The sequence below is a fragment of the Pan paniscus genome, chromosome 13, assembly GCF_029289425.2.
Source record: "Pan paniscus chromosome 13, NHGRI_mPanPan1-v2.0_pri, whole genome shotgun sequence".
NCBI lineage: Eukaryota > Metazoa > Chordata > Mammalia > Primates > Hominidae > Pan > Pan paniscus.
In genome coordinates this window covers 129,695,919-129,716,830 of record NC_073262.2, presented here as the reverse complement: position 1 = coordinate 129,716,830, position 20,912 = coordinate 129,695,919, and the positions used below count along the sequence as shown (strand labels likewise).

Below are 20,912 nucleotides of genomic sequence, written 5' to 3'. Positions count from 1 at the left end.
CATTTTCATTTTGTTCTAAGCACAGGAGTGTATCTAGTCCTGTTATATACTTGTATATATAATTTGTAGATATGATAGATATTATTGTTAATATCTATGGTATTTACTATATATACAACGTATACAATATCTTGTAGATAATTTGGTAATTATCTACAGTATTTACCATGAGATAAGCACAGTTTCAGAGTCAGACACTTGTAATCAAATCCCACCTTAGCATTTAGTGAAAGCCATATAGTATAATGTGGTACAGTGAAATACTTAATGCATTTGCACTATGAACTAGAAAAGTTCCAATTTCTCCTACTTGCAAGCTGTGTGATCTTGGACATTTATTAAACCTCTCTGTACATCAGTTTTCTTATCTGTAAAACAAGACCTTGGGGTTGAAAGAAATAATATGCATACAGCCTTTAGACTGCAGTCTAGTGTATAGTAAAGATTCAATATATTAGCTATTATTACTACAGATATTTGGCCTAAACTTTGTGTGCCTTATCTGTAAGGTATAAACTTTGCAGGATTGTTCGAGGAGTGAATATGTTTGTATGTCTACTGAAGCCCGGCACATATGGACACAATAATGACAGCCATTAATTTAATAAACATGCTACATTACTGATTACTGACGGGGTTTCAGTTATCTCTTGCGGAAAAAATTTCCTAAAACCTAGTGGTTTGAAACAGTAGCAATCAGTACAGTACCTCTCACTCTTTCTGCAGTTTAAGAGTTCAGGAAGGGCTGGGCCTGCCTGGACACCTCTCTGATTTCTCTTGCGTAGCTTCAGGAGCCTCCCTGGGTGGGCTCTGTACTAAGGCTTCCTTACAGTATGGTAGCTTCTTATCATTGCTTATATGGTAGCTCAGAATTTCAGTCTCAAGTGTTTTGGCTCACAAGGCAGAAGCTGAATCATCTTTTTTAATGGCCTCATTTAGAGGGAGGCAACACACCCACCTTTTGATAGAGAAATGTCAAAGTTCAACAAGAGGATGTAGGACAGAGCTCCTGTGATGGCCATCTGTGAAAAATGCAGTCTTCCACAGAGAGGATCTGGAGCCAGACACGCTTAGGAAAAAAGCTGTGAGAGGTGGTCACTCTCACAGAGGCTTCCGGCTATCTTTGTTTTTTCTTTTTGAGATGGAGCTTCGCTCTTGTTGCCTAGGCTAGAGTGCAAGAGTGCAATGACACGATCTTGGCTCACTGCAACCTCCGCCTCTCAGGTTCAAGCGATTCTCCTGCCTCAGCCTCCCAAATAGCTGGCATTACAGGCACCTGCCACCATGCCCAGGTAATTTTTGTATTTTTAGTAGAGATGGGGTTTCACCATTTTGGCCAGGCTAGTCTCAAACTCCTGACCTTAGGTGATCTGCCTGCCTCGGCCTCCCAAAGTATTGGGATTACGGGTGTGAGCCACCGGGCCCGGCCGGCTTTCAGCTATCTTTAAGCCAAAGACAGCAGCAAGGGGAGCAGGATGTCAAGGGGAAGCAGGATTTCCTGCTGTTGCATTATTCGTTTTGACCTCATCTGAACACACTGAACATTCACTGAGCATGTGCTCTTGCTGGATGTTACACTAAGCTTCTTACATGGATTATTTTATTTAATCCTCATAACAAGCCTCTGGAGGTATATATACAGAATACTCAATAAGTTAAATAAACTGCTTAAGGTCCCCTGCTAGAGAGGGAAAGGCCAAGTTGAAATCTGGCACCTCCATCCTTCCCCATCAACCTGGGCTGCTGTGATAGGTACAATATTTTATGTTCTACCTAGATGATTATGTGAGTCTATATTTTTACCCACTAAGTATGCTAATATGTTTATTTGGATTATTTTTACCAAGTTATCAAGGTAGAAAGATTGAAAAACTAATCATTTAATTAAATCAAATATGTTTCTTCCCCAATAATCCTAAAGAATGGGGAAAAGGTAAGAAAATCTGATTCTCTAAACCAATTTCTTTCCACTGTGTGCTTATTTCAAAGGAGGCAAGACATTTTAATGGCTGGGATATTGTCTTTATTTTTGAGCTATGTTTTTTGTTTTAATGCAGTTTATTCAAATTATTATAACTCCTGCTTTACGGCTAGTAATCTGTTCTGTGGAAAAGCAAACTTTATACATCACTTATTTTTTTTCTACTTCTGAAAGCTGTCATCTAGAGCATTAGGAAATAGCTTTGTGGAGATATCACTGACATATAAAAATTGTTTATATTTAAGATACACAGCTTGATGTTCTGATATATGTATACATTGTACAATGATCACCACATTCCAGCTAATTAACCTATTTGTCACGTCTACATAGTTATCATTTGTGGGGGTGGTGAGAAGATTTATTTTAGATCTAGCCTCTTAGCAAAATTCAAATATAAGATATAGTATTGTTAACTATCATTTTCATGCTGTACAGTAGATCTCTGGAACTTATTTATCTTGCATGACTAAGACTTTGTACCCTTTGACCAACATCACTCCATTCCTCTCTTCCCCCAGCCCCTGGGAACCACCATCCTACTCTCTGCTTTTATGAGTTTGACTATTTTAGATTCCACATATAAGTGAGATCATGCAGTATTTCTTTCTGTGTCTGGCTTATTTCACTTAGCGTAATGACCTCCAGCTCCGTCTCTTTCCCTTTAAAAAATTCGATAACCTAAGCAAGTGTGTACCGATCTTGATTTCTTCTACAGAGACGTTTACTCTGAGAGTATATGTAATTTTCATTCTTGATTTATCTTGCAGGCATGATAGGACCCCCTGGGCCACAAGGATTTCCTGGTCTTCCTGGGCTTCCAGGAGAAGCTGGTATTCCTGGGAGACCTGATTCTGCTCCAGGAAAACCAGGGAAGCCAGGATCACCTGGCTTGCCTGGAGCACCAGGCCTGCAGGGCCTCCCAGGATCAAGTGGTAAAGTACTCCTTATTCGTATCCATTAGCATTTATGCTGCTTTTGATATTTGCAGTGCCACTAAGAAAGCATAGTTTTTAAAATATTTTAAAAGTTATATGATGTTTCATGAGCTAAGTTGGTTGTCTTTTACAAACAAATAAACTGAAGTTGGACTTTCACATCCATTAAAGTATGTGCAATCATTTGGTTAGGAGTTTCAGTGTAAATGATAGAACTTTGTAAAATAATACCAAGTTTTTTTTAAATGTAGTTTTAATTTTCATCAGAGTTATATATGGGCTTGGTTTGTGACTGCCCGGTGGGTTTATTTTGCCCACTGCCCAGGGAGAGCCGATTTGTCAAGACAGGGGAATTGCAATAGAGAAAGCATTTAACATACATAGAACTGGCTAAATGGAAGACTGGAGTTTTATTAATACTAAAATAATAAATGAAATAAGAATAAAAATAAAAAAGCCTCTCGGAAAATTTGGAGGCTAGGGTTTTTTAACTGTAGTTTGGCAGGCAGGGGGCTGGGGATGAGATCATGGGAGTGTGGAAAATGGTCCTCACGTGTTGAATCCACTTCTGGGTGGGTGCCACGGGACCCTTGAGTCATGAGTCTTGGGTCTAGGTGGAGCCATCCAGTCATCAGAAACGCCAAAGTCTGAAAAGACATCTCAAAAGGCCAATCTTAGATTTTATAATAGTGATATCATTTATAGGAGTAATTGGGGAGATTGCAAATCTTGTGACCTCTGGAATAATAATGCTGCCAATCATTTAAGTATACCTACGTCTTAGCAGAATACAGGCCCTTCTTGTTTTGTTTTGTTTTGTTTTGTTTACCTGGTGGCCTTTTATTAGCATTATGAAGGCAGTTTAGTTTTGGGGAGGGCTATTATTATTTAAACTATAAGTAAATTCTTTCAAAGTTAGCTTGGCCCATGCTCAGAAATGGCCAAGGGCAGTTTAGAGGCTAAAGACAAGGTGAGGTTATTTAGGTCATATCTCCTTCACTGTCACAATTTTTTCACTGTGAGAATTTTTGCAAGGGCACTTTCAGGTTTAAGAGTCAAACTGTTCTACAAGGCATGGTATGGATAACTCAAATCCCCCACAACTCCTTCTCCTAATCCTTCCTCTCCAAGGGCAATCATTTCAACACATGTGGCTGGATATTTTGTTATTTGCCTCTATACTGACATTCAATGTACTTGTATTGCTATTTCTCAATTTTTCCAATTCAGCATTATCTTTTGACTTTCCTCTATGGAAGATGAATTTAGCTTTCTTTCACCAACCCCTCACCCGACATGTGCACATTTTCTACTCCCACAAACTACAATACAATTATTGTCATAATTTTGGTTCCATAAATACTCAGAGTTTACACTGAATAGTTGGTTATATAAGGGCCATTCACCAGCTGAGCCATATAAAGTATAAATTATTGCTTTTCCAGAACATCTTGTCAATTGTCTTGTTTCCTTTGTCTGTTTGCTTGGTTTTCAATATACTTATAATTTAACCTCAAACTGCCCAGAATTATCTAAATTTCATCATTATACACTCTAACTCATTAACTATTCTATTAGTATTAGCTCTTTGAATAAATCTCTCCTGCAGCTTTTTGAGTTGTTCAGATTAGGTCAGGTTGCATTTTTTAATTTGTTGCCAGAATACTGTCTTGAGATCTTCCTTTACCAATATCCTGAGACTTTCTTTCCTCCATCCTCTCTCTTTCTCTGGGGCCCTCTATTTCCCATATATTTTTTAATGCTTTACTACCTCATTATATTTCCTGGGAAAAAGTGTAAATAAAAGGGCAAAGTTGGGAGATCTTGCTTGTCTGAAAATGCCTTAATTCTGCTGTGGACTTTGATTGCTAGTTTGGCTGAGTATAAAATTTTAGTTAAGAAATCTTTCTCCCTCAGGATTTTGATGGCATTTTCTATTGTTTCCTAGCTTCCAGTGTTGGCTACTGAGAACTCATAACATTTAGATACTTGAATTTTGGTTTTGAAATCCATTTTCCTTTCTGGAAGCTCATAGGAGCTCTTTTTTTTGTTTGTTTTTGGTGTCTTAAATTCCACTTGATTTGCCTTAGTGTGGGTACATTTGTACTGGCTTGCACAGTCAGTAAGCAGTTTTAATCCAGCATGTAGCCTTCATGTCATGTCTTGTCTTTTCTTTTATTTCTTTCTTTTTTTTTTTCTTCCTGAGACAGAGTCTTACTCTTGCCCAGGCTGGAGTGCAGTGATGCAATCTTGGTTCACTGCAACCTCTGCCTCCCTGGTTCAAGCGATTCTCCTACCTTAGCCTCCTGAGTAGCTGGGATGACAGGCACGTGCCACCACACCCAGCTAATTTTTTGCATTTTTTAGTAGAGACAGGGTTTCACCATGTTGGCCAGGCTGGTCTCAAACTCCTGACCCCAGGTGATCTGCCCCCCTTGGCCTCCCAAAGTGCTGGGATTATAGATGTGAGCCACCATGCCTGGCCCTATATCCTTCATTTCTGAAAATTTTTCTTCAAGTGTTTCTTTGCATTCAATCTTAGCCAAAAGGCTGAGAAGAGATCAAGTGTCCTTTGAAAACATTGTCTCCTCCATTTTTTCCCTCTTTTTTCTCTTTCTGGACTCTATCTATCTGTCAGAAAATCAATCCTACATGTCTTTTTTTTTTTTTTTAACCTTTACTCTATTACTCTCTAGCTGTTTATTTTTCTGTAACACTTTCTGGGAGATTTCCTGAATTCTACATTACAACCCTCCACCTGAATTTTTAAATTTCTGCTCTCATGATCTATCTATATCTATCTATATCTATATCTATATCTATATCTATATCTATATCTATATATCTGTTTTTCAATTGCTGTGTTCTCTTTTAATGTTTCCTTTTGTAGCAGGCTGTTCATGTTTCAGGGATGCAATACTCTCCCTCATCTTCTGTTTTAATTATAAAATAAATTAAAATAGCTTGCTGCGATGCGTGTTTCTTCTAGGTTTTTTTGGCGGGGATAGTAGGGGGTCTATTTTCTTTCCCTGCTGCCAATTTCAGGAAGGGGATCTTTTGGTCTTTTTTTTTAAACAAATCATCCTGTTTTGGACCTCACTGTTGTTCTTATTCCAGAGGTACAGATTCTTGAAATTTAGGAGACATTTCTGGGGTAAATCAGGTTCTTTCTCAGCTTTCTAATCTTCCTGCTTCAAATTCAGCTTTTTTTTTTTTTTTTTTTTTAAGGAACTGCCAAGTTCTTTTACTTGGTTGTTGCTGGTTCCTCTCCCTTTTTCCTTGTCCTGTGGGTTTATGCTTTTATTTATTTATTTATTTATTTTATTTATTTACTTACTTATTTATTTATTTTGAGATGGAGTCTCATTCTGTCGCCCAGGCTGGAGTACAGTGGTGCGATCTCAGCTCACTGCAACCTCTGCCTCCCAGGTTCAAGCTATTCTCCTGCCTTGGCCTCTCAAGTAGCGGGGATTACAGGCACGCACCACCGCGGCTGGCTAATTTTTGTGATTTTTGCAGAGATGGGGTTTTACCATGTTGGCCAGGCTGGTCTCAAACTCCTGACCTCAAGCAATCCACCCACCTTGGTCTCCCAAAGTGCTGGGATTACAGGTGTGAGCCACCGCACCAGGCCAGTTTATGCTTTTTTTTATAATATTCTTTTACTCTACTGGGATTTGGGGAGGATGCCAAACTGTTTGCATTTAATCTGTCGTCTTTAACTGACATCTCTGAAATTTTGTTTCTATAAGCTCTGCTTTTCCATTTTCTTCATTAGCTAAGAATTGATCACTGAGTGGGGGAATATCTTTGCCATACACTGAGTCCATTTTTTTGTTTATTTGTTTTGTTTTGTTGTCCATTATCTTGTTTTGGAACCCATTAATTTAAGGTAGGGCTGAGATTAGGGTTGACTTTATCAATGGTTATGGTAGCAGAAGCATGCCATAACCACTGCATCATCTATATGTGTGTATATTCTTATTTCAGACAGAAAGAATCCTAGGAAAACAAGGGAGCAAAGAATGGGGTTGGGAAAGGAAGCACGTGGGGGAGGATGTGAGTGCAAAAGTCACTTGTTCTATAGAAGACAGTCAGAAAAATTATGTGATTCTCTCTGCCCACCCCCTTACCTCCTTGACAGTGATATACTGTAGTGTTGGGAATCCTGGACCACAAGGAATAAAAGGCAAAGTGGGTCCCCCAGGAGGAAGAGGCTCAAAAGGAGAAAAAGGCAAGTAGGCACCAAAGGTAGAATTTCTAGAAGACAATTGTACATGGATGATCGGGGGCATTTCTGAGATGTGTAATGTGGCATTTCATTCAGATTTGTTACTCACCTTAGTCACCCACTAGAGTACTCCATTAAGTGCTATGTGATTACAAGTCACTGAAAAGTCAAAGCCTTGTGTCTTATATATTTATAAAGCCTTGTGTCTTATATATTATAAAAGTCAAAGCCTTGTGTCTTATATTTTTATATATATATATATATATATATATATATATATATATATATATATATATATAAAGGGAACATTTGCCTGCCATGAATTTTGTCTGCAAATGGTGACTTTGCTCACAAGGTCCTCTTGATTCCTTGAGAGTGGCAGTGATAGGACAGTATTGATGTTTGATTTTTGTGGGACCTATATTTCCCAGACTCATCAATTGCCTGTCTCTCTGCTTCTCCACTCTAAATTGTTTGGAGCCGTTTTGGGCAACTGAGTCAAGTGGGTGTGACAGCATCAACACGGATGAGGAGTCTGACTACCCTGAAGACATTTGTTTAAGACAAAAAGTCCTGATAATTGGAAAATGCATTGTGGTGAATTATCAATTATAATATTCAATGCAATCAAAATCCTTCTTCGTGTATTATTTTGTCTCCTTAATTGTTTAGGGTTTGTGCACTCACCAATTAATTTTTTAGTTTTTTTTTTTTCAGGAGGAACCAAAGGATGGGCTTTTAAACTTTTAAAAATAAAAAAGTTGAATTATTTTTAACATTTCTTCAGTAGAATTGGATATCAGCTTTTCCCTAGAATTTGTCAGGATAAATTTATTAAGGAACGAAACCCTCCATTTGTTTAGAAATGGTATGCCCACCCTACATCCCATGCCTAGGCACCCCATGTAGTGCCCCATGCCACACCCAGCCCCCACAGCATGTGCTCTCAATTGTCTGCAAGAAGTGCATATCGGACTCTTTGTTCTTCATTTATGCTATTGGTTTTGTACAGTAAAGCCCTTATTGGGGATTTTATTCAGGAAATATGACAAATCTGCCATTGATCCTCTGTCTAGGAAATGAAGGACTCTGTGCCTGTGAGCCTGGACCCATGGGCCCCCCTGGCCCTCCAGGACTTCCTGGGAGGCAGGGGAGTAAGGGAGACTTGGGGCTCCCTGGCTGGCTTGGAACAAAAGGTGACCCAGGACCTCCTGGTGCTGAAGGACCTCCAGGGCTACCAGTGAGTACCTCTTACCAGTCATCTTTCCAGTTAAAAGAGACACGGTATTAGTCTGTTTTCACACTACCATAAAGATACTACCCAAGACTAGGTAATTTATTAAGGAAAGAGGTTTAATTGACTCGCAGTTCTGCATAGGTGGGGAGGCCTCAGGAAACTTACAATCATGGCAGAAGGGGAAGCCGGCATGTCTTACACGACAGCAGGTGACAGAGAGCATGAACGGGGAAGAGCCCCTCATAAAACCATCAGATCTCATGAGAACTCACTCACTATTGTGAGAACAGCATGGGGGAAACCCTCCCCATGATCCAGTCACCTTCTATCAGGTCCCTCCCTCAACACATGGGGATTATGGCGATTACAATTCGAGATGAGATTTGGGTGGGGTCACAAAGCCAAACCATATCAGACATGTAGAGATAAAAATCAAGGTGCCTCTTTCTAATTTATAGTGTGATATATGATTTATGTTTTGAACCTACAAACATTATGCTAATGCCTACAAAAACAGTTTGTTTACTCATCCATTCATCCATCGTTTACTTATCCAACTAATTGGTATCGTTGAGTGCCTGCTATGTTCTAGGCCTTGTTTCAGGTGCTGGGGATACAGCAGGGACCAGAGCCCAGTCTCTGCCCTCCTAGAGCTTCAGAGAGGACACAGACCATCTAACAGATCAGCAAGTAAATATCCAGTATGTCCTGTGGTGATAAACGCCATCACCATCGATTGTAGCTGGAGAGAAGAGAGATAGGGGCAGAGCAGGAAATGAAGTCAAGGAACTGGCAGGAGGTTAGGAAGGGCTGCGGAGCATGGGGCTTTACAGATGGGTGAGGTCTGAGCCTTTACTCTAGACTACATGAAACAGCCAGGGGAGAGTTTTAAGAAGAGCGAGACAATAGTTTTAAATGGATCACTCACTCTGGTTGCTCTGTGGAGCATAGACCATATGGATAAGGGACATTGGCTGGGAGATGAGCTGGGAGGCTGCTGTGTAATCCTGGTGAGATATGACAGCCAATGCTTTAATGTGGTGGTGCTGGGTGTGGTCAGATTCTGGATATATTTTGAAGACAGAGCCAACAGGTTGGCTGTTAGTTTGGACATAGGATATAAGGAAAAGAGAAGTAAGGGACAGAACCGGGGTTTTTTGTTTGAGCCACTGGAAGAAGGCAGTTGCCATGTACTGAGATGGGAAGGCGATGGAAGGAGTGGGCATTGGGTGAGGAAAGAAAGCAGTACTGTTTGAGACATTTCAAGTTTGAGATGCCTATTATACAGTCAAGTCAAGAAGTCAAGTAGGCAGTAGGATGATATTCAACTTAAGGATTCGGATGAGAGGTTTGGGCTGGGGATATAAATACTGGCTTTGTCAGAGTTTACGTGATATCATGCCAGAGAGTGGATGAGATTTACCTCAAGATGGTTCTCATTTGGTGAAAGTTACAGATGAAGCAGGTTGAGGCAAAGCCTCTCAGCTGTCTGATTGCTCATAATGAAAGCACTGCCCACTGGGGTACTCCCCTGGAGACTGGAGAGAGCCCTCTGTCCCCTCCTTATTAACAAGGCTCAATCCTGGGATGGCCTGGAACTTGACCATCAAGCCCCAAAGGACTTTTTTCCATTTTCCCCAGAAAATCTCATGAAAATAAGGTTCCAACCTGAGGGCCTTAAGTGAAGTTAATGATTAAGGTGTCCCAGCAGTACCCTTGTCACATGTACAAGGCCCACTGGCCACCTCTGCTCAATAGGAAGCTAGGTCCTTAATGCATGTATGTGCATGAGCATGGTTGCAATTGTTAAGTAGTTTGCATTTTATTGTCTCCTTTTTAAATTCAACATTTTACCATAGTCATTTTTGTGTGTGTTGGTACTTAATCTTCTTAGTGAAGATTTTAATGGCTCTAAAATATTTTTGCGGCTTCCTGTTGAGTTGATACTTAGGGCTAACATCTTTGAGTGAGGACTGCTTGTTTATCTAGGGTTATCATGGCTAAGGTTTACTTAATTCAATTGCTCTATGGGGCTTTCCTTTGTAGGCTGGCCACGTTTCTGATTGTGTATCTGGTCTGTTGTGTATATGATTCTGTCCATATGGCTTCTCTGCATTAAATTCATTACATTGTGGTCATAGTCAGGGACCAGGGTCATACCATGGGGCACTAGGGAAGGAAAGGGTAGAGAAGGGAGGGAAGGGGGAGGAGAAGGGGAAGGGAGAGAAGAAAAGGAAGGGAAAGGAAGAAAGGAAAGGAAAGAGGGAAGAAAAGAAGGGAAAGGAGGAAGGGAAGGACAGGCAGAAGAGCATGAAAGACAGTGCAGACTATGGTGTGCTCTCGTTCTTGGGGGCTCTCCATCCTCCCTACATCTCCTCTCTCTGGAGATGGTCTGCTGGTCTCTGGCCCTAGCAGCCACAGATTGGTAGGAAAGTAGAAAACAGAAAACTAGGCTTAAGTTCTTTGCAATTGTTTGTATAATTGAACCAAGTCTTTGCATTCATTGCCTTAGCCTGACGGCGCTCCCTAGGATGGGATTTCCGGCCAGGATGCTCTAGTGCAAGGCACTAGGGCCTAGGAGCAAGTGGACCAGCTTCAGATCCCATCTCCGACATTTGGGAGCTCTGCAGTCTTCTGAGTTTTACTTGCAGCATTTATAAAATGGATATAAGAACACCATCTTAGAGGCTTGTTGGTAAGAATTCAATTGAGTCATGTGTTTTGCACACTGTATAAGGCACATACCAGAGAATTAAAGTCCAGGAGGCTGCAGAGCGAACCAAAGGTCGCAAACTGTCACAGGCTGATAACGTTTGGATGTGTGCCCCCTCCAAATCTCATGTTGAAATGTAATCCCCAGTGTTTGAGGTGGGGCCTGGTGGGAGGTGTTTTGGTCATGGGGGTGGATCCCTCACGAATGGCTTAGCTCCATCCCTTTGGTGATGAATGAGTTCTTAGTTCTTGCTCAGTTAGTTCACAGGAGATCTGGTTATTAAAAGGAGTCTGGGACCTCCTGCTTTCCTCTCTTGCTCCCTCTCTCACCATGTGATACACTGGCTTCCCACTTCACCTTCCGCCATGATTGGAAGCTTCCTGAGGGCTTACCAGAAGCTGAGCAGATGCTGGTGCCAGGCTTGTACAGTCTGCAGAACCATGAGCTCCTTTTCTTTATAAATTACCCGGCCTCAGGTATTTCTTTATAGTGACGCAAAAGTGGACTAATGTATGGGCTATTTCTGACCTGCTGGAATGTTTGGTTGTGTCCTCATGGTGTTTGTGTTTGAGTTATTAATGTGAGGTTTATGGCTTCTCCTGAGATATTAGAAGTTTATGAACACAAGGTTATTGCGTTCCCACTGCTGCTGTGGCTGCGGGCTGATTCCCCCCATGCCTACCCACCTGTTCCTCTTGGACTGGACAGGCGCCACCCCGTAGGCATCTGCAGTTGATGTCCCTTATCTAGACTGAACAACTAGGATATGCCTGGCAGAGAGGAAGTGTTTTTTTGTTTCGTTTTGCTTTTGTTTTTTTTTTTTTTTGGTGGAATTTCACTCTTGTCACCCAGGCTGGAGTGCAATGGTGCAATCTCAGCTCACTGCAACATCTGCCTCCCGGGTTCAGGCGATTCTGCTGCCTCAGCCTCTCGAGTAGCTGAGACTACAGGCATGTACCACCACACCCAGCTAATTTTGTATTTTTAGTAGAGACAGGGTTTCACCTTTTTGGTCAGGCTGGTCTCGAACTCATGACCTCAGGTGATCTTCCCACTTCAGCCTCTCAAAGTGCTGGGATTACAGGCATGAGCCACCGTGCCCAGCCCAGAGAGGAGTTTTTGTTGCTGCTGGGCTTCCGTTGTTAGAGTAACACAAGTGTTTGGTGATCTCAGGTCTTAAGATTGTAAAAAGTAGCTCTCTGTCTGAAGCTGCTGAGAACCTTTGCCCCAGGAATCGCTTAGGTTACACATTTATTTCACTAGTTAACTGCTGTATTCTCAGTACTCAGAGTAATGCCTGGTTCTTTGTAGTTTTCAAAGAAAACTACGGTAATGGTTTTAGTAATGTTTAGTAACATTTAGTAAACAATGGTTTCATGATGGTTCAGTAATGTTTTCAGTAAATGTTTCTTTAGTGAAGTCCAATAATAGTTTTCCTTACTAGCTCAAATAAGTCTATGATCTACTCTAGTACTTAAAATTCGACACCTACAGAGCATTAGAGCAATTCGTCATACGTTTGAAGTCTCCAATGTGCTGAGTAATACACTGCTCAGACTCCTGGGATGGGTTCATTCTTCCAAGGTACCAAAGTCTTATTTATTAAGCATTCCACTTTTTTCTCTTTCTGGAAAGAAATTTGTCCAAATGCTATGTGAACAGTTTTCTGTCCTGATAATTTATTCTTCAGAAGGGCATTTTCTTTATCCATTTCTTGGGCAGGATACCATATGACATACACTTTGGCCAGGCCCCATTGCTACTTATGACTAGCATATATAGTAAAAATAAGAATAAAAGAGAACTCAACCTACATTAGTACTTTACGATTTCTAATTCTTTCTAATATATTGATTTATACTAAGAAATTTGTTCTACCCACCTTTTTGATGGTTCACAGACATTGCTACAAACAGGATGCTATACTAGAGTGATATCAGAGATATTGAGTTATGCGTGGACATACTTTTTTTCTCTGCATGAAATGGCTTCCAACCCTTTTGTCCATTTGAGTTTTTATGTCTGTTGTTTGCATTTTTGGCTTCCTCTTCACTGTTACTGCCTGATGATTGCTGATGCCACTGTGCCCATCTCCACTGGTACCCTCCTCCCCTCTATAGCTCTCAGCTTATAAATTAGTACAGCCAGTTAAAAAAAGATAGTTAAGCTTGCTTGAACACATTGTTAGATTGTGTGAAAATAAGACAAGACCAGGTGTGGTGGCTTACTCCTGTAGTCTCAACACTTTCAGAGGCAGCAGGATCCCTTAAGGCTAGGAGTTTGAGACCAGCCTGGGCAATACAGCAAGACCCCATCTCTACATACAAAAAAGTAAAATCCAATTAGCCAGGCATGGTGGCATGCACCTGCAGTTCTAGCTAACTGAGAGGCTGAGGTAGGAGGATTGCTTGAGCCCAGAGGTTTAAGGCTGCAGTGAGTTGTGATTATGCCACTGCACTGCAGCCTAGGGGATGAAGTGAGACCCTGTCTCAAAAAAAGAAAATAAATAAAAAGAAAATACGACAAGGTAGTGGCATCTGTGTGAGCAAAGCAACTGGCTTGCTCAGTCATTTTTACCTCCCTCCAATTTCTTTGCTGTGGTTTTTTGATTATTGATATCACTAGGTAAGTAACCTTGGGCTCTGTATGGTGTTTCTATAATGGTATTTGAAATGGTGCTTGGCCACCCTAATATACTGACAATAGGTTCATATATATATATATATTTTTGACACAGAGTCTTGCTCTGTCACCCAGGCTGGAGTACAGTGGCACGATCTCAGCTCACTGCAACCTCCGCCTCCTGGGTTCAAGTGATTCTTATGCCTCAGCCTCCCAAGTAGCTATGACTACGGGTGTGCACCACCACATCCAGCTAATTTTTGTATTTTTAGTAGGGACGGGGTTTCACCATGTTGGCCAGGCTAGTCTCGAACTCTTGGCCTCAAGTGATCTGCCTTCCTTGGCCTCTCAAAATGCTGGGATTATAGATGTGAGCCACTGCACCCAGCCAGTTTCCCATAATTTTGACATGGTTTGATATTCAGTAATATGTAACACTTAAAAAGTATGACTCAAATTATTCAGTTTTTGAGCAATGTTGTGGTTAAGAGAGCATGAGCATGTCAGCCAAAATTAGCTATTTACCTGTTATACAGAATAAATATATTAGCTTCAGAAAAGGTTCTTAATTCCTCTTCTCCTGCTCATCAACTTTCCTTAGCAGGACATCACTTCCACGCCTTTTTCATCACAAACTTATCCCTAAATCTCTACCTTCAGCTCTGGTGGCAGCTCTTGTAGTTATCCCACTCTCTTCTTTCCTCTCCATTTCACATTACAAAGCCCATGATAATTACAAAAATTAGTTATAAATTTTAATTTGAGGTAGTTGACTCACAAGACGTTGCACAGTCATAAAGTTCCCATGTATGCTTCCCCAGCTTCCCCAATGATACTTACACATAACCATATTTACATAACCACAGTACACTGTCAAAACCAGGAAACGGTCATTGATACAGTCCTCTTAACTCAGGTACAGACCTTATTCAGATTTCACCAGCTTTTACATTTGACATGTAGTTCAAGAGCCCCAGCTTTGCAAGATAGGACTACCTTGGAAGGCAGGGAAGTAGAAGAGACCAAGAATGCCAAGCTAGAATCTTTAACAAGAAATTTAGGAGGGAAGAAGAGAGAGATTCAATATGTACAGACGTAACTGTTGATCCATCACAATTAACCTAATTTGTTTCTCTTATTTTTCACCAAGGGAAAGCATGGTGCCTCTGGACCACCTGGCAACAAAGGGGCGAAGGGTGACATGGTTGTATCAAGAGTTAAAGGTGAGCATAATCAATCACTTAACTCCCTGCCATTTTATGAATGATGTATGGACCCTCCTCTTGCAGTAATTTCCCCTGTGACCATAGATCAATTCTATACAATTTAGGATGGTTGAGATTACTTAAAAAAATACTTCCTGCCCTTCATAAGGTTGTATGAATGTTGAGCCAAATCCCCTGTCTCTTATTTGAAAACATAAATATTCCTTTAGCCACACATTCACATCTTCATTATAGTGAACTTGAGTTTGGCTCAAGCCCTCCTTTGGCTTGGCTGGTGTTTATTCACCACATTACAGTATTCTATATTAGTCAATAATATTTTCATTGTAAATGAAAGAAGCCCAGCTTGAAATCGTTTTTTTAAGTAATTTATTGACCTAAACAAAATGTGAAATATTAAAAGGTAGTGTTTTTTATTAGTAAGAGTTCCCCAGGGACAGAACTAATAGGATATATGTGTATATGAAAAGGAGTTTATTAAGGAGAATTGACTCATATGATCTTAAGGTGAAACCCCACTACAGGCTGTCTGCAAGCTGAGGAGCAAGGAAGCCCGAGTGGCTCAGCCCCAAAAGTAGTGGCTTTTCTACTTTTGAGTCCAAAAGCCTCAAAAGTAGGGAAGCCAACAGTGTGGCCCTCAGTCTGTGGCTGAAGGCACAAGAGCCCTGGCAAACCACTGATGTAAGTTTAAGAGTCCAAAGGCCGAAGAACCTGGAGACTGATGTCCAAGGGCAGGAAGCATTCAGCACAGGAGAAAGATGAAAGCCAGAAGACTCAGCAAGCCAGCTTATCCCACCTTCTTCCACCTGCTTTGTTCCAGCTGTGCTGGCAGCTAATTGGATGGTGCCCACCCACATTGGGAGTAGGTCTTCCTGTCGCAGTCCACTGACTCAAATGTTAATCTCCTCTGGCAACACCCTCACAGACACACCCAACAACAACCCTTTACCAGCTATGTAGGCATCCTTCATTCCAATCAAGTTGACACTTAATATTAACCATCACAGGTTGGCATTGGGACAACCAGATCCGGGCCTCCAGTGGCATCAAGAGGCTCTCCCTGCATCTTTCATCTCACATTGTACCATCTATATTTTCTCCCATCAGACTGATTTTCGTACCCCCAGGCAGCTCCAAGTTCTTACATCCAGAGATGAAGAGAGCCCTGCTTTGTCAGCTCCAAATAGAAAAATAATTTCAGAAAGGACTGATTAGCTTAGGGCAAGTACCCAACCGCAGACCATTCCCCCTTTCCCATGGCCAGGGATAGAGTGCTGTGCTTGGCATCACAGGTAGGGGAAGATTCTGTGATTGGCACCTTCACACACCAGCTCCTTGCTGGAATGGGAAAAGGAGCTTTTCCCAAGTAAAGAGATTCAATGGTTCTAGCAGTTGTCATTCTCCTCTCTGGCTTTGGCATGTTTTATGTGACTTGGGCAATTGAGATACACAGGAAACTACCAACCCAGAATCAAGGTCATTTTCTTTATTTTTTGTCCTCTCTATCCTACTTTACCCCCTGCTGATAAGAGCTTGAATATCTTTTGACCTCTATTTCCAGGGCACAAAGGAGAAAGAGGTCCTGATGGGCCCCCAGGATTTCCAGGGCAGCCAGGATCACATGGTCGGGATGGACATGCTGGAGAAAAAGGGGATCCAGGACCCCCAGTATGTAGAATTCTTCTCTTGCTATAGAATTTCACTTTCTTATATGGTCATACAAGCAACTATTTCCCCTTTCTCTATTTGCCAAGCTGAAATTCAGGAAAATATCAACATACTATAAATCAGAGTCACTTTTGGCACCCTGACATGGAAAGATGGTTGTTATAAGAGGTATAGCATCATTGGAGATGGTCTAAAATCCTCATGGCAGTTCAGTCCTAGCAGGACTTTCGGTCCTTGGTCTTTATATCATTCTCGTGGTGTTCATTTTCTTCTGAGAAACTTGTATCTTAGAAGGGCCCCACTGATTTTAGGTGTATTCAGTTGATTCTGTGGGGTGGAGGATGGAGCTCGGGTCCCGATGTTTAGTATCAATTCTGTTTCCTGGAGAAGATGCACATGGGGGAAGTAGTGAGCATGAAAGGGTGAACTCGTGCAAACCCACAGAGTCAAGGCGTTGGCTGATGGAAAATCTCACTGATAAAGGATGTTGCTGCATTTTTCAGACATGCGTTGGGTGGATACCATGTGTAGGTAATGGTAATTAAGGTCATAAAAGAAGAGGATGAGATGATCCGATGCTTAGGAACTTAAAATATCTTAAATATGTGCAGTATTTCTGAATGCTTACAATATCACAGAAACCAGACTAGATGGTTTCCTCAAAACAGTCTTCTGAAAAGCAATACCTTTCCAATTTTACAGTAAGAAAATGGAGGCTTAGCATCTGATATTCAAGGCTACCCATCTGTCAAATAGGCAAAATAGGAGTGAAAACTTGTCTGTCTTATTTCAAAGTGCATGCTATTTCCACCAATCTGTGCTGCCTGCCATATATAATGGGAAGCCATTGAGAGTGTTGCAACAGGGAAAGACCATGTCCTGATTCTACAGGAAACCCTTCAGACAGAATCCAAGTGAACAAGAGAGAGAAGCCTGGAAATTGGCTTAGATGGTGTTTATAGCTTTCTGACCTTTCTCCTGGTAACAAGTATGTGAATGATCTCTGCTTTAGGCTTGGTAATCTCTGCTTAATTCATTCTTCCTCTCAAGGAACTACTTAGAAATCATTGTCACTGAGTGGATATTGTCATAATGTACTCATCTAATTGTGAAAAAGCAGCGTCTATATAGATCAAACTAGGAGATGAATTTCAACGTTCGCTGAGGTCTTCCTAGATTCATTGAAACAATCCAGATCCATAAGACTGTTGTAGACCACATTTGAGACCAGGCCATGTAGAAGGATAAAAGGTCACTCAAAATGCCAGCAGGACAGTGTCAGATATTCCTTGCATTTGAGAGTGCTTGCAGCTGTTCAGTCAGGTGGGGTGCAAGAAGGGATGAGACCCACATATGGTGGGCATGGAGGCAGCCCTGACTTGAAAGCCTCATTCCCCATGGGAGCTGTTATCCACTGCACAGCTTTTGAGGACCCCACCAGGGATTGCCAGTGAGGGAATCCTTGATGCAGGCTCCCCACAGTTCTTCCAGACCAGATGCAAATTTTGCAACTGGGGATTGATTTTACTAGGAAGGTAGTTGACAATCTAATTTTTATCAGAGGAACAGAACCAGACAGTTAACCAAAAGTCAAATTGTCATGCAAGAGGAGAAAGGACTTGCTAGGCTTTTACCCACAGGGATGGAGGATGATGGAGTCTAGCTATGTATCTTGTCAAGAGAATACATAAGAATGTATTTGATTTGTAATCCCACCACCTCCCTTGATCTACTTATTTCTATATTCTATGACATATGATATTAGAGAATGGTTTGACATAAATCTCTTATTCTGTATTTAAGGCATATCACACACATTGTTTCCAGTATTTGAGGCTTAACACACATACTTATATTATATATATGTATATAAAGATGTAAAATATGTATATTGGCCAGGCGCAGTGGCTGATGACTGTAATCCCTGCACTTTGGGAGGCTGAGGCAGGTGGAGGTCAGGGGTTCGAGACCAGCCTGGCCAACATGGCGAAACTCAGTCTCTACTAAAAATACAAAAATTAGCCAGGTGAGCTGGTGGGTGCCTGTAATCCCAGCTACTCAGGAGGCTGCGGCAGGAGAATCACTTGAACCTGGGAGGTGGAGGCTGCAGTGAGCCAAGATAGCACCACTGCACACCAGCCTGGGTGACAGAGAGTCTCCATTTCTATATATATATATTTAAAATATTAAGAAGTATCTAAGTTGTTTATTTTAAAATTACATTTGCTTAAGAGTAACTGTCTCCTGAAATTATGGACTTTTGCATGTGTTTCTGTAACCTACAATGACTGCTTTGAGTTCATGGACATTCAGTGGTTGGTAATTGACTCATGACATAACATTCCCAGGGGGATCATGAAGATGCGACCCCAGGTGGTAAAGGATTTCCTGGACCTCTGGGCCCCCCGGGCAAAGCAGGACCTTTGGGGCCCCCAGGACTGGGATTTCCTGGTCCACCAGGACAGCGAGGTCACCCAGGAGTTCCAGGCCACCCAGGTGTGAGGGGCCCTGATGGCTTGAAGGGTCAGAAAGGTAATTTAAAAATTTTTTTATTTATTTCAATAGCTTTGGAGTACAAGTGTTTTTTTTTCTTATGTGGAAGAATTATATAGTGGTGAATTCTGAGATTTTAGTGTACCTGTCACCTGAGTAGTGTACATTTTACCTAATGTGTAGTTTTTTGTATCCCTAGACCCCTTTCCTCCCTCCTCCTTCTTTTTTTTTTCTCAGTATTCAAGTGTTTTTCTTTTTCTTTTTCTTTAATTTTACTTTAAGTTCTGGGATACATATGTAGAATGAGCAGGTTTGTTACATAGGTATACATGTGCCATGGTGGTTTGCTGCATCTATCAACCCATCATCTAGGTTTTAAGCCCCACATGCATTAAGGTATTTGTCCTAATGCTTTCCTTCCCCTTACCCCTGACCCCCTGACAGGTCTCGGTATTATGTGATGTTCCCCTCCCTGTGTCCATGTGTTCTCATTGTTCAACTCCCACTTATGAGCAAGAACATGCGGTGTTTGGTTTTCTGTTCCTGTGTTAGTGTGCTGAGAATGATGGCTTCCAGCTTCATCCACATCCCTACAAAAGAAAATGTTCTCATTCTTTTTTTATGGCTGCATAGTATACCATGGTGTATATATGCCACATTTTCTTTATCCAGTCTATCATTGATGGGCATTTGGGTTGGTTCCAAGTCTTTGCTATGGTAAATAGTACTGCAATAAACATATGTTTACATGTGTCTTTATAGTAGAATGATTTATAATCCTTTGGGTATATACCTAGTAATGGGATTGCTGGGTCAAATGGTATTTTTGGTTCTAGATCCTTGAGGAATCACCACACTGTCTTCCACCATGGTTGAACTAATTTACACTCTCACCAACAGTGTAAAAGTGTTCCCATTTCTCCATATCCTCTCCAGCATCTGTTGTTTCCTGACTTTTTAATAATCTCTATTCTAACTGCTGTGAGATGGTATCTCATTGTGGTTTTGATTTGCATTTCTCTAATGACCACTGATGAAAAGCTTTTTTTCATGTTTGTTGGCCACATAAATATCTTCTTTTGAGAAGAAGGATATCTGTTCATATCCTTCACCCACTTTTTGAAGGGGTTGGTTTTTTCTTGTAAATTTGTTTAAGTTCCTTGTATATTCTGGATATTAGACCTTTGTCAGATGGGTAGATTGCATAAATTTTCTCCCATTCTGTAGGTTGCCTGTTCACTCTGATGACAGTTTCTTTTGCTGCACAGAAGCTCTTTAGTTTGATTAGATCCCATTTGTCAATTTGGCTTCTGTTGCAATTGCTTTTGGTATTTTAATTATGAAGTCTTTGCCCATGCCTATGTCCTGAATGATATTGCCTAGGTTTTCTTATAGGGTTTTTATGGTTTTGGGTTTTACATTTAAGTCTTTAATCCATCTTGGGTTAATTTTTGTATAAGATGTAAGGAAGGGGGCCAGTTTCTGCTTTCTGCATATGGCTAGCCAGTTTTCCCAACACCATTAATTAAATAGGGACTCCTTTCCCCATAGCTTGTTTTTATCAGGTTTGTCAAAAAGCAGATAGTTGTAGATGTGTAGTGTTATTTCTGAGGTCTCTGTTCTGTTCCATTGGCCTGTATATCTGCTTTGGTACCAGTACCATGCTGTTTTGGTTACTGTGGTCTTGTAGTATGGCTTGAAGTCAGGTAGCTTGATCCCTCCAGCTTTGTTCTTTTTGCTTAGGATTGTCTTGGCTATATGGGCTCTTTTTCGGTTCCATATGAAATTTAAAGTAATTTCTTT

At 41.1% G+C, this 20,912-nt stretch overlaps 1 protein-coding gene across 1 annotated transcript in view; it reads left to right on the top strand.

Annotated features, from left to right (window-relative positions):
* COL4A4 (collagen type IV alpha 4 chain) overlaps window positions 1-20,912 on the top strand; it is a 163,432-nt gene that overhangs the window by 67,778 nt on the left and 74,742 nt on the right. The window contains exons 20-25 of the mRNA XM_003821828.5: window positions 2,752-2,916; window positions 7,064-7,153; window positions 8,227-8,390; window positions 14,873-14,945; window positions 16,510-16,616; window positions 18,965-19,148. Of these exons, the coding sequence (XP_003821876.2) occupies window positions 2,752-2,916; window positions 7,064-7,153; window positions 8,227-8,390; window positions 14,873-14,945; window positions 16,510-16,616; window positions 18,965-19,148 (783 nt within the window). The remainder of the gene's footprint in view (window positions 1-2,751; window positions 2,917-7,063; window positions 7,154-8,226; window positions 8,391-14,872; window positions 14,946-16,509; window positions 16,617-18,964; window positions 19,149-20,912) is intronic.